Raw genomic sequence first — 12,477 nt, forward strand, 5'->3', positions numbered from 1 at the left:
AGTGTATATTTAATGGCATGACTCCCCTGGCCCAGCATGAATGTGGATGCTAACGAGGACTGGCATGTTGAAAACCGAATGCGCCACTCCTCTCCTCCCCTGGTACACACAACAGTCAGAAGAGAAAGGCTTCGACAGAAACAAGCCCTGATTCTAGACTGCTGTCTGCTTCTGTGAGAAACTGATTAGATGCCATTTCTCAAATGTTCTCCCTGTGCGCATGTGTGTGCTCGCAAAATGTTTTTGTTACATTACTGCACAAAACCATAAAAAATAAGGACACATGTAGGATATTCATTTGAAAATAATCCTGCAGCAACATAAAATGTGAATTGTTAAGTGGTTATTTTCCGTTAGGGCAAATCAAGTCTGACATTTTAGAGAGGCAATTACACACTTCAGAAGCCTTTTTAAACCTTGAATACACTACAAGTTCTTGCCGTGCAGGAAAATTCTCAGCAACAAAAGAGTGATCAAATTAAGATCCTACATCTATGTGATCATTAATATAATTTGTGTAATCAACTACCATTAAATAGTGAACATAAATGATTAACTTCTGTATGTTGTGAGAGCTATAACCTTAAAGGCATGAGTTTTAGGGGAAAAAAACATTCATTTTGATAACATGACATTTGCCTTGTGTCACATGGGACCATACGCAAATACGGAACAGCTGGTGGCTGTTTACATGGAAAGGGCACACTCAACATTGTACCATTGGAAAAACACACTACCACACATTCATGTAGTATCAGTTCTTTTACTGGCATATATTATAAATATTTTGAATATTTACACTTAGAAAATAGTATATTATTTTAATATATATATATTTACATTTACATTACATTTAAGTCATTTAGCAGACGCTCTTACATGTTGGCATTTCCCCAAAACTGTACAGCTTAATCGCATAATAAACTTATCCTACAAACCTGAGACACTAGAAGAAAAGAAAACAGCAGAGAACCTTTTGAAATGCTTGCTACACAGTAGCAGTTATGTACCAAGTACAACAACGAACATATAGGACCCAGTACAACCTTCAAGTCAACAGAAAACCAACTACACTCTTCACAAAATATGTTTCATAACGTTGTAGTATCTCATAATGAACAATATCAACCATCTATCGCTGATCCATAGGCGAAAGAAAATGTTTAACATTTATCATGTGATGTCAACTGGTGAACAAAAGACATCATGGTCCTCCAATGCCTGTCATTAACCATACACCATTCTCCTTTATCCACAACAGAATATCCAGAGGAGTAACAGAGTAAGCACCCCATCCAGTCCAGTGTGCTCCAGTATATTTGACCAGTGTTCTCTCAGAGGGGCTCATCATAGGGCACTGCCAGGCAGTGTGTTGGTGATGGACCATTTCTGTCCAGTGCATTTTTGAAGGACCAGCTGGTACCCAAACTCGTTGTCATTGCTGGCCACCAGCTCAAGGCATCGCTTCGATTTCCTGTTCTGAATGGAACCTCCCTGAAAGGAAAAACGGGTAGATCAAATTACAGTGGGATGCGACAGCATCATTGGTGTGCATGTCGTTGATTGCTGTGTCACCTTAACCCCACAGTGCTATGAATTAATGGATGGGGTTGATGTGTATAGCTTAACAAGCACCCGCAGCTCTGTTTTGTACTGATTTCCCTTCGGCACCAGCACTGGGGCCTTCCCAGATAGCATCAGCATGCTCACGAAGCAAGAACACTATCTACCATTATACTCAGTAGCACTCTCAGTAGGAATGCCAAGATTATGTGATAACAGAAGAAGATAACATTAGATGGGAAGAAAACATTTTTCACACGTCACCTGAGAAAACAACCGTCACACTTACAGGAAGAAACTCCATCTTTGTCACCTAAGGAATCGTGTGCTTCGAAGTGTCTCTCCATCTCATCTCTCATTCCCATTTGTTAGAGTGGAGAGTCTCTCACATGTACGTGGAGGCCTTAAAGCTTTGTGTTGGACTCAACTGTTGGGACCAGTGTGATGGGAGTCACTGCACAGATCAGATAAGCTCACTATCTCTAACTTCAGGGCCTGGGATCAGAGAATCTCACCTGTCACCGCTCAGTCAGGAGAACGAAGACTCAAGCTGGAAAGGCAACCGTTTTAAAATGGCCTTTAATTTTGGTTCAAGACTAGATGGGAAATGGGAATGAGAGATGAGATGGAGAGACACTTCGAAGCACACGTTTCCTTAGGTGACAAAGATTGAGTTTCTTCCTGTAAGTGTGAGGGCTGTTTTCTCAGGTGACGTGTGAAAAATGTTTTCTCCTCATCTTTAAAGAAAGAGGCCAAGGGCATGTTAAGGTTCAGAAATTCAGACCAATACACATCATTAAGATTTGCACTAACCAAGTGATAATTAACATAGCTTTTTATGAGGGATTCATCCTTATATGTGGAGTCAACAACCACCTCTAAGCAATCTCGTTGTCAACTTGTCATCAATGTTTTGTTGCACATTCAGCATACGGATGGTTTGGTCAGGTTAATTTGAAAGTGAATTAATCAAAATGACAAGGAGTCTAGTCGATGTCACTCTGATTCAGGATATGATAAGTTTTCATTAGAATAGAATAGAAAACTGTCTGTTTAGTTAAGAGTGCTTGTCAGGTCTTGCATGCCTAAAAGCTATGGAATGAAACAATTATCTGCTTGAGTGCATTCTGTAAAGTACATGGGGGACGGATACAGTTTACATATTCACTAATAGTCTTTCATCAGTAATCAACATCTCCACGTGTAGTAATGGCTGTCAGATGTAGCATGAAATATAACATGGTGGATTCCATATGTTCAACCAAATGAAAGAACCATTAGCCATTAGATACACCTCATTGGCCACATGGTGCATATAGCCTTGAATGAGTCCAAGGAAAACAACATTACCTGCAAATAAGATATGACAAAGAAAACGAATTGAGCTACACAATACAGTAGAACCAAAAAGTCCCATATGAAAAAAGTTGTACATGTACTTTATGTTATCATTGCTGATGAATTTATTTCAGCTCATCAATTGTTAAAACTATGTATGAAATCGAAGTTGTTTCAAAATATAAAACAATAATACATTTGTTTTTCATTCTGTCATTATCATACTTTGCCAGAGGCGCATCCTGAAATATTTACGAGGCATCTACCAAGCAGCTAAAACACGTATTTATTTACAGAAAATATTCATCATTTCATCCTGATTCTATTCATATTTGAAACATTACCATCTTGCAGCAGGAAGCCTGCCAAGTAACCTCAAGGCTTCGGCATAATGTTCTTAACCTGATGTTTCGGCTATACATGGCTAAATAGCAAACATTTTCTGAGGCAGTTGAATTCCAGTGGGTCACTGAACACTTCAGAACAATTTCACACAAAATATCAGCATTACTCAGCCTTTCTCTATCTGGGAAGTCAACATCAAAAGATGCTAAACACCAATAACCATTATAACCTTCAGGGTGCTTAAAAAGCCTGCCTTCTCTCCAGGAGAAGCTGCATTACAATACAAGGCCCGAGGTTGAATTTTGTACTGGCAGAAGACCAGTCCTGTTTGCTCCCTGTGCTTGATCCTGTGGGCTGCTGCCAAATCAACATATTGATTTGCTATAGAGAGTGAGCCAGTGAGCCAGAATGATAATGGTTCTGGGTTCACAAGCAGCGGTGAAAGGTTAACCAACTCTCCTGTGTTCTTTCATCTAATTGATTATTTTTGAGTGAACAGTTTGGGAGTCTGTGTTAATGCATGCATGTGTTTATGTGTTGTGTTACATAAGGAGATATTATGGGCTGTAGTATGGAGACAGAGGGTTTAGGTGTAAAGAGCCCTGCTTGGGAGACAATCTTAACACGCCGATTAAACACATCTAATTAGCTTTCTGTTCATCCTCAGTGCTTTTACTGACTCGATGACATCACCTTCCCAAGTGCTTCTGGGAAGTGTTTACAGTGTGTAGGCCGACATGAGAGGGAGAAGATACACCATGTAGTAGAAAAGCACAAAGGATAGTAGAAAACAGAAGCACTTGGGAAGGTGATGTCATCGAGTCAGTAAAAGCACTGAGGATGAACAGAAAGATAATTAGATGTGTTTAATCGGCGTGTTAAGATTGTCTCCCAAGCAGGGCTCTTTACACCTAAACCCTCTGTCTCCATAATACAGCCCACGCTACAGCCACCTTAACTGCGGACAAAATCTTTACAAATACAAACACCCACTTCTTTTCTTCTGCTTCCCAAGATACATAACAATTATTTAACTTGAGGAGAGCATGTTGAATTTCCGCTATAAGGCTCTAAAGAGAAGAAAAGTCACACAATTGTCAGGCACATTCAACCAGAGATTCATTGATTGCTGCTCTTCTCCTCCTCTCCACCTCGTAGAATTTAAGTGTGGTAATGCTTAATTAAGCTAGAATGGGAATAGGAACATTCCTCCTCGCTACAGTACTGTACCACCCTATGCTTGAGTTGTATCGATGCATTTCCTTTTGAGGTAAAAAAACACATTTCACACTATGTCTAGCAGAAATGTGCTCAATAATCCATAGTGTCTGACTCTATTCCTTCTTAAATTATACAATGCTAAACCAAGAAACCACCTACAGAAGAGCCATGTAGATATGTGAAATGTGAGATCAAGCATTTCAATCCTTTTACACTCCTATACTTTACCCCTTTTCGTAGTATCCAATTGGTAGTTACAGTCTTGTCTCAACGCTGCAACTCCCGTACAGACTCGGGAGATGCGAAGGTCGAGAGCCGTGCGTCCTCCAAAACACAACCCAACCAAGCCTCACTGCTTCTTGACACAACGTCCGCTTAACCCGGAAGCCAGCCGCACCAATGTGTCGGAGGAAACACCGTACACCTGGCCACCGTGTCAGCGTGCACTGCGCCCAGCCCACCACAGGAGTCGCTAGTGCACAATGGGACAAGGACATCCCTGCCGACCAAATCCTCCCCTAACCTGGACGACGCTAGGGCAATTGTTAGCCGCCCCATGAGTCTCCTGGTCGCGGCCGCTGCAATAGAGCCTGGACTCGAACCCAGAATCTCTAGTGGCACAGCTAGCACTGCGATGCAGTGCCTTAGAACGCTGCTCCACTCGGGAGGCGCCAACTAAGAATTTTACACTGTTCCATCAACAATGATCTCCCCAACATAATCAAAGAACAATTGCATTAAGATGTAAAACTGTGCTTGGCAGCATTTCAATAAAAACCTTTGAACGGAACATACATGATTTCCTTCTCAGTAAGTTCACAAGGCATCACACTAATGTCAAAGCTATAGAAGAAAATAGGTTGAATCCATAATTGACAATACCTTAACTTTTAGGAGGTTAGTGATAGAGATTCAACCCATCCTGGCATATGACATACAGTACATGCTACTGTATAATATGTTTTCAATGTCTCACTCCTTGTTATAATTTTTTGGGCGGGATACGGTACAGAACCTACAAGTGTCTAACTTGTGCGGGCATCTACTCAAAATAAATAAGTGATCCACCATTGGAGAGAAACATACGTCTTTATCTGAAAACACAATTCCTAAAAGTTGAATTCAAGGTTAGCACCCCACCATTTTGAGTGGATATTTTGAGCGCATACATTATGATGACACTGAACATGATCAGAACGGTTTTAATTGCACCTTCAAAACTGGGTGAAGTGGGTGACGCACTCTTCAGACCATGTTGATGTAGCCCTCATTACAGGCCACTGTGCTCAGCGAGCCGGTCCAATAATGGAGACAGAGAGAGTCATTATGATGCATTTACTGTTGTGGAGAGGTCTGTGGACCGTAAAACTCTGTTATATCTGTGACACTCCTTAATGGAGACCAATCCAACCCCACTGAGCACTGAGCTGTAGATTTACGCGAATATTACCCATTAAAATGTACTCAAGATACCTACCTCCACTGGTGCCACATTTACTAATGATCCAACTCCCTTGCAACAAAGTATTCATTTGGAAAATGGCAAGTCAATGATCTATCGCTTGCTGGTCTATTTTCAGTGAGCAGTCTGAGTGTGTTGGTCAGGTCTGTATGGTTTCTTACCTGAGTAAATAGCCAGTGGAGCTTCATGCGCTTGGCTGTGGCGTAGCTACACTCGATGAGGCGTGGTCGGCTGTTCACATCCACCAGGCACTTGTTGTCATCGTCATCGATGGTGGGACTGAGCACCCCTACATGTAACTGCTGAGTGCTGGTGTAGTACACATTCTGGAATGACAGAAGAGACAGCACATACATAAGCTACTGAGAGCTGGAAGGCATTCAAGCATTTCACAAAATGTTGATTTGTTTTAGGCTTTTCACTAGGACTTACTTCACCCATATGGCATGTCTATTCATGCAGCTAACCTCGCTGGACTGGAGCACAGGGCAGGAAATGGCATAGTGTGGGAAATGGCTTATTGTTTATTGAGAGGAGCGCTCTCCATAAACAATACAAATCGATCAGCTAGCCCAAACACTTCTAATTGCACTCTCTGATGCGGTCCTTCCAGACCGTATTTTCCAAGGGCACTTGAGTGCCCATATTTAGCTAACAGGCCGTAAAACACCACTGGAAGGAAAAAGCATCTGTTTGAACTGAGCGGAGCAGCAGAGGTAGTTGTGTGTGCTACAGATGGCAGCTGCATCTGTGCTCAGACTCCATCGGCATGCGTATGAGGGATGAGGGGGCTTGTCTGCACATGTGGGGTAGCTAGACATGTTGGGTAGCTAGAACCCTGGGAGAGGCGGGGGAATGTAACAGCTGGAGGGGAGGGAGGACATCACAGCTGGATAGGGGTGGGGATAAAGGTGGTAGGGAGCACAGGGTTACATTAAGAGGTGTTTAGTGCTACCTTGTCGTTCGCAAACAGTTGTCAGAAATACACTGTGTATGTCACCTTAAACTACCCCATCAATCATACAGGTAGAATACATCTCTTTAGAATGACAAGGCTGCCAATGTTTTTGTATTTATTTTCGGTCATACCAATTACCCCACTGATGACATTCTTTACAAAAGTATACTCGGTCATAACAGACTTTATATGGGCAAATAAAATTCATAGAATACAAAGTGTTACATCTTCCTAAATCCGAGGGTGGTTTTAACCTTCCAGACTTGGCATTGTATCAACTCGCTACCCAAGACATTTCCTTGCGACAGTTAAATGTATTAAAGAGGAACAATGGGATACATATTGAAGATGTGCAGGCTCAACTCCAGAATCTTTTTACGTGTCTATTTTCAAAAGGATAAAGCTATGAACATTAACAACTTCATAGTTAAAAACACTATAACGATATGGAAGAAAATCAAACGGATTTTACAAGATCCAAACCAAACAGACCGAGTGCTCACATCCCTATCATCCAATACATTCGCTTACGCAGGATCTGTAGTACACAGAGTGACTATGACAAACAAGCCGACTGTCTGGACGAGCTTTTCAGACAGCAGGGTTACCCAGAGGAATGGCTGCATGACGCAAGGGATTATAAAAAAACTATGACCAAGAATGACATCCTCACACCCAAATCACCACTCCCCCCTGACCAACGAGTTCAGAGTTTCTTCAATACTCCCCACTTGGCAAACCGTTTGGCCATGTCATAAAAAAACACTGGCACATCTTGAGGCCTGACTCACAAATGGAAAAGACATTTAAAGAACCCCCGCGGGTAGTTTTTTGACGCGCCCCCAACATCAGTCAAATGGTGGTGACTGATCTTCCACCGGTGACACATTCCTAGACAATGTGCCGGACGGACGGTAATTACAGATGTGGCCGATGTACCCAGTGTAACTTCACGAACAATGCACACAATGTTCAATCACCATATCATGGGCAACAATTTGAGACAAGGATAGCATAACACAGGAGTAATATCAGGACTCTTGATCAGAGAATCCCTGTGGCTACAGATTTCATGGATTGCTCTCTGAGATACATTGGTATCGAACATGTTAAGACTCTTAGGAGGGGGGAGATACTGATTATCTACTACTAAGAAGAGAATTGTATTGGATTCACTATTTGTCGGCCATGTCTCCTAAAGGTCTAAACCAAGAGTTTGATATCAGAACATTTCATGAATATGTCACGTTGATTTGTCCTGCCATATTGGTCTCAAATTGGTCATTTTGTAAATATATTCGATTTTTTGTAACTACTGATACCAAATGATTAGAGGTACACAAGTTGTTTTTGAAATAAGTCACTATGGCCACTGCGCGTTCCGCATGTAATGGTCATTTGGGCGGGTATTCCAACAGTTTCCAACGTAATCTAATTACTGTTGCCTAGGTTTGAACTTGGACCCATTTGTATGTATATAATACTTTATAATACTTTATGACCATATGTACAGTACTTCTGTGATTAATTATGATTGAATATGCGCAAAAGGGAATTTAATTGTTTCCAGATGTAGCCATGTGTTGATGATCATATGTATAAGTTTGTTTAAAAAAATAAGTCTTTAAAAAGGGAAAATGAAATATTATAATAAAAAAAGTGAAAACTATCCTCACTATCAGTGGGAGGTAAAGCAGGAAGAAAATGACATCGGTAGTGGTATGAAATGTAAACGGATTCTAAAAGGAGTAACAGCACTGTAACCCGACAACTATTCAACAGAGACATCTGAACAGATTTCTAACATTAATGAGTTCTTAAATTAGCCTGCTCTCGGAATGTGAGATTGGGTGTTACAGTATGTTTTCTCTGGAGTTATCTGTTAAGAAAAGTGTGCAAGGCATCTTGGGAAAGATCAGCTCCGACTGGCTTTCTTTCTTGTAATAGATCACAGGAGATTCCTCCAGAGCTTTAATTTGTAAACCAGCGTAAACATCAATACAGGTGCAATGAGTGTGAATGGTTTACCATGGAGATGTTTGAATAGGCAAGGATGACAGTGGATGCAACTTTTTGCTTCACATTCAAGGATTAAACCACTTTTTACTACACATCTGGCTAAAAGATTACTGTAGCTCTGTTGGCATAACTTTTATAAATAACGTTGACACCTTTTGGAAACAGAAGATACTCTACAGCAGGGGTGTCAAAGTCAAATGGACGGAGGGCCAAATAAAAAATTTAGCTACAAGCCGAGGGCCGGACTGTTCGAATGTTCATTGAAAAAATTTTAAATGACGCATATAGTCTAGTGAACCTAATTGAACCTACTGAAAACCTAACAAATATATTCCAATATGATCAGATAAATAAAGCAATATTTTCTTATGGCTCTGTCAGTAATCTTTAATTTTCAACAGACACAAAAGACAAATTTCCTTTATATAAAAATCCCCATAACCTGAACATTAAATGAAAGAAACCGGTATTCAAGGCACCATCAGTAGCCTATATTTTCTATTTTAGCAAAAGTGGGCTAAATTTACTTCAAAGAAAAAAACAATAATAGCAATTTTCTATCATCCACTCAACTGAAATATTTTAAAAATATAATTGGATTGAAATACAATAAAATAAAGTGCAAAAATCTATTAATCAAAAACAACACTTTGTTTAAGGAGAAGTAACATGCAGTGAAAACAAATATTAAACTTTAACTTTTAAACTTGAACTGAGTAAAAACTCTAAATATGTGATTGCACAGTAATGTTCACTTGTTTGAGGTTGAGGGTGATACTTGGTGGTGTCCCAGCACCCACTGCCGCATATTTTGCCCTCAGTGCATCATTGCATTGGAGGTCAATCAACTCCATTTGGAGGTTTGGTGGTGAGCTTTCCACGTCAACAGCAAATGGGTTACCGAGCAGTTCCAACCTGCTTTTTTGTGCTTCAAAGTCAGCAAATCGGCGTCGAAAGTCAGCGGCAAGCATACCTATTTTATCAGCCAACTGTGCGCTCGGGAACGCACTGGTAGAGAGCTTCTCTTTCATGGTCTGGCAGCTGGGAAAGTGGCTCAAATTTTCTTTCCGCATCTGCGTCTCCCACAGAGTCAGTTTGGTTTTAAATGCCTTCACTGTACTGTACATATCAGAGATGACACGATCCCGACCCTGCAGCTGCAAGTTCATTGCATTCAGATGACTCGTAATGTCACACAGAAAAGCCATTTCACACAGAAACATTTCGTCTCTGAGTTGTGTTGTGTCTTTCCCTTTGCTGTCCAAGAACAGACAAATCTCCTCACGAAGCTCGAAACATCTTTGAAGCACCTTTCCCTGGCTTAGCCATCGCACCTCTGTGTGATAAGGCAAATCACCATGCTCCGTTTCTAACTCCGTCAGAAATGCCTTGAACTGGCGGTGATTCAAACCTTTGGCTCTGATAAAGTTAACTGTGCGCGTGATGATGCTCATTACATGCTCCATTTTCAAGGCTTTACCGCACAACGCTTCCTGGTGTATGATACAATGATAAGCTGTCAGCTCACCTGTCGCGTTTTCCTCTTGCATCTTTTCCCGTATCTTCGTCACCAGTCCGCTCCTGTGTCCACACATCGCAGGTGCTCCGTCGGTTGTCAAACCCACAAGTTTTTCCCAAGGCAGCTCCATCTCATTTACACATCTTGACACCTCTTCATACAAATCATGCCCCGTAGTTGTGCCATGCATAGGACGTAAAGCCAAAAACTCCTCTGTCACGCTTAGGCTGGAGTCCACTCCGCGGATGAAAATTGACAACTGGGCAATGTCAGAAATGTCGGTGCTCTCATCCACAGCCAAGGAATATGCAATGAAATCTTTTCCCTTTTTCACAAGCTGCTCTTTTAGACTGATGGACAACTGGTCTACTCTCTCGGCAATGGTGTTTCTGCTCAGACTCACATTTAAAAAGAGTTGCCTTTTTTCTGGGCAAACTTCGTCACAAACTTTAATCATGCAGTTTTTGATGAAATCCCCTCCGTAAATGGCCGGGCTGATTTAGCGATCTCTTCTGCCAAAATAAAACTGGCCTTGACAGCAGCCTGGCCTTGTGATTTGGCTTTTTTGAACAGAGCCTGTCGAGATTTGAGGCCTCGTTTTAATTCCTCTGCCTTTTGTAGCCTTTGTTCCATGTCCATATTCTTGTTTTTGTCCGCGTGTTTCGTTTCATAATGTCGTCTCAGATTATACTCTTTCAGTACCGCCACACTTTCTCCACACAGAAGACACACAGGTTTTCCAGCTACCTCCGTGAACAAATACTCCGACTCCCACCTTGTTTGAAACCCCCGGTTCTCAGTGTCCACCTTCCGTTTTGCCATTTTTGATGGGTATCTGAAAGTTAATTTTACTGTGATGCTGACAACTGCTGTGCCAATAAATATTGAAATGAAGCAGCCTACTGCTCGGTGCGTCACCGTTGCATTGTGGGAAATGTAGTATTGGTGCGTGTAAAAGATCTGCGGGCTGCCGGCTTGCTGCGATCTGCGGGCCGGTTCTAATAATAAATCAAGATCATCCCAGGGGCCGTAAAAAACCTTCTCGCGGGCCGGATGTGGCCCGCGGGCCTTGACTCTGACATATGTGCTCTACAGGAACGATGGAGTCCATCTAAATCATGTTGGTACTTGGACCCTGTCCTCCCATTTCAAGGCTGTGTTGAGACAATGACATACCGTTGACCCAAGCCCTGCTCAGATAATCCCTACCATTGTGATGTTGAGTTGTCGTCGTGCTGCTGCAAATGTACAGTTTCCCAGGAGAGTTATCAGTCATAATGTAAGTAACCTAATTTATGTTCCTCTAACTCCCTTGAATGCCTCTGTCAATCCGACAGCTATTGGCAGCAGTAATCATGCGCCTAAACGAACCCGAGTTATGCTGTAAGCACTGATATGGTTTGCCCTAGTAGGAAGCCTACTGGGAGTTGTTCACCTTGCACTATCAGCTCAAATATAAACATCACTGTCATGTCTACCTCTGATAAGCCTCCCAGTAAAGCAATAAAAACAATAACGCAACACAGAAAGGTGCTAAAAATAGCCCACATTACCATACTGTATGTAGCCAAAGAAACAAGGTTGATGAAATCAATAACTTGCTAGTAACAGATAACATTCATATACTGTATCTCTGAATCACACTTAGATAATTATTTGATGATACAGTGGTAGCAATACATAGCTATAAAATCTACAGAAGAGACAGGAATACCAATGGGGGAGGTGTTGCTGTTTTTATTTAGAGTCATATTCCTTTAAAACCTAGAAAGAATCTCTTGTCAAATGATGTTGAAGTAATATGGCTACAGGTTCACTTGCCTCACCTAATGCCTATTCTTGTGGGAAGTTTCTAAAGACCACTAAGTGCTAATCGTCAGTATCTGTATAATATGTGTGAAATGCTTGATGATGTGTGTGATATCAACAGAAAGATATATTTTCTGAGTAACCTAAATATTTGACATCAAGCTGTCAACTGAAAATAAAAGCTTCAAACTAGCCAGTGCCTGCAACCTGGTTCAGGTTATCAGGGTATACCAGGGTATTTAC

At 41.4% G+C, this 12,477-nt stretch overlaps 1 protein-coding gene across 3 annotated transcripts in view; it reads right to left on the reverse strand.

The window, feature by feature from the left end:
* Window positions 1–749: 749 nt before the first annotated feature.
* LOC124035764 (polypeptide N-acetylgalactosaminyltransferase 18-like) overlaps window positions 750–12,477 on the reverse strand; it is a 96,687-nt gene continuing 84,959 nt past the window's right edge. For all 3 annotated transcript variants that reach the window (XM_046349428.1, XM_046349430.1, XM_046349429.1), the window contains 2 exons: window positions 6,091–6,255; window positions 750–1,494 (listed from right to left, as the gene is read on the reverse strand). In XM_046349428.1, the coding sequence (XP_046205384.1) occupies window positions 1,348–1,494; window positions 6,091–6,255 (312 nt within the window). In that variant the 3' untranslated portion in view covers window positions 750–1,347. The remainder of the gene's footprint in view (window positions 1,495–6,090; window positions 6,256–12,477) is intronic.

Source organism: Oncorhynchus gorbuscha, linkage group LG05, assembly GCF_021184085.1.
Source record: "Oncorhynchus gorbuscha isolate QuinsamMale2020 ecotype Even-year linkage group LG05, OgorEven_v1.0, whole genome shotgun sequence".
Classification (NCBI taxonomy): Eukaryota; Metazoa; Chordata; class Actinopteri; order Salmoniformes; family Salmonidae; genus Oncorhynchus; species Oncorhynchus gorbuscha.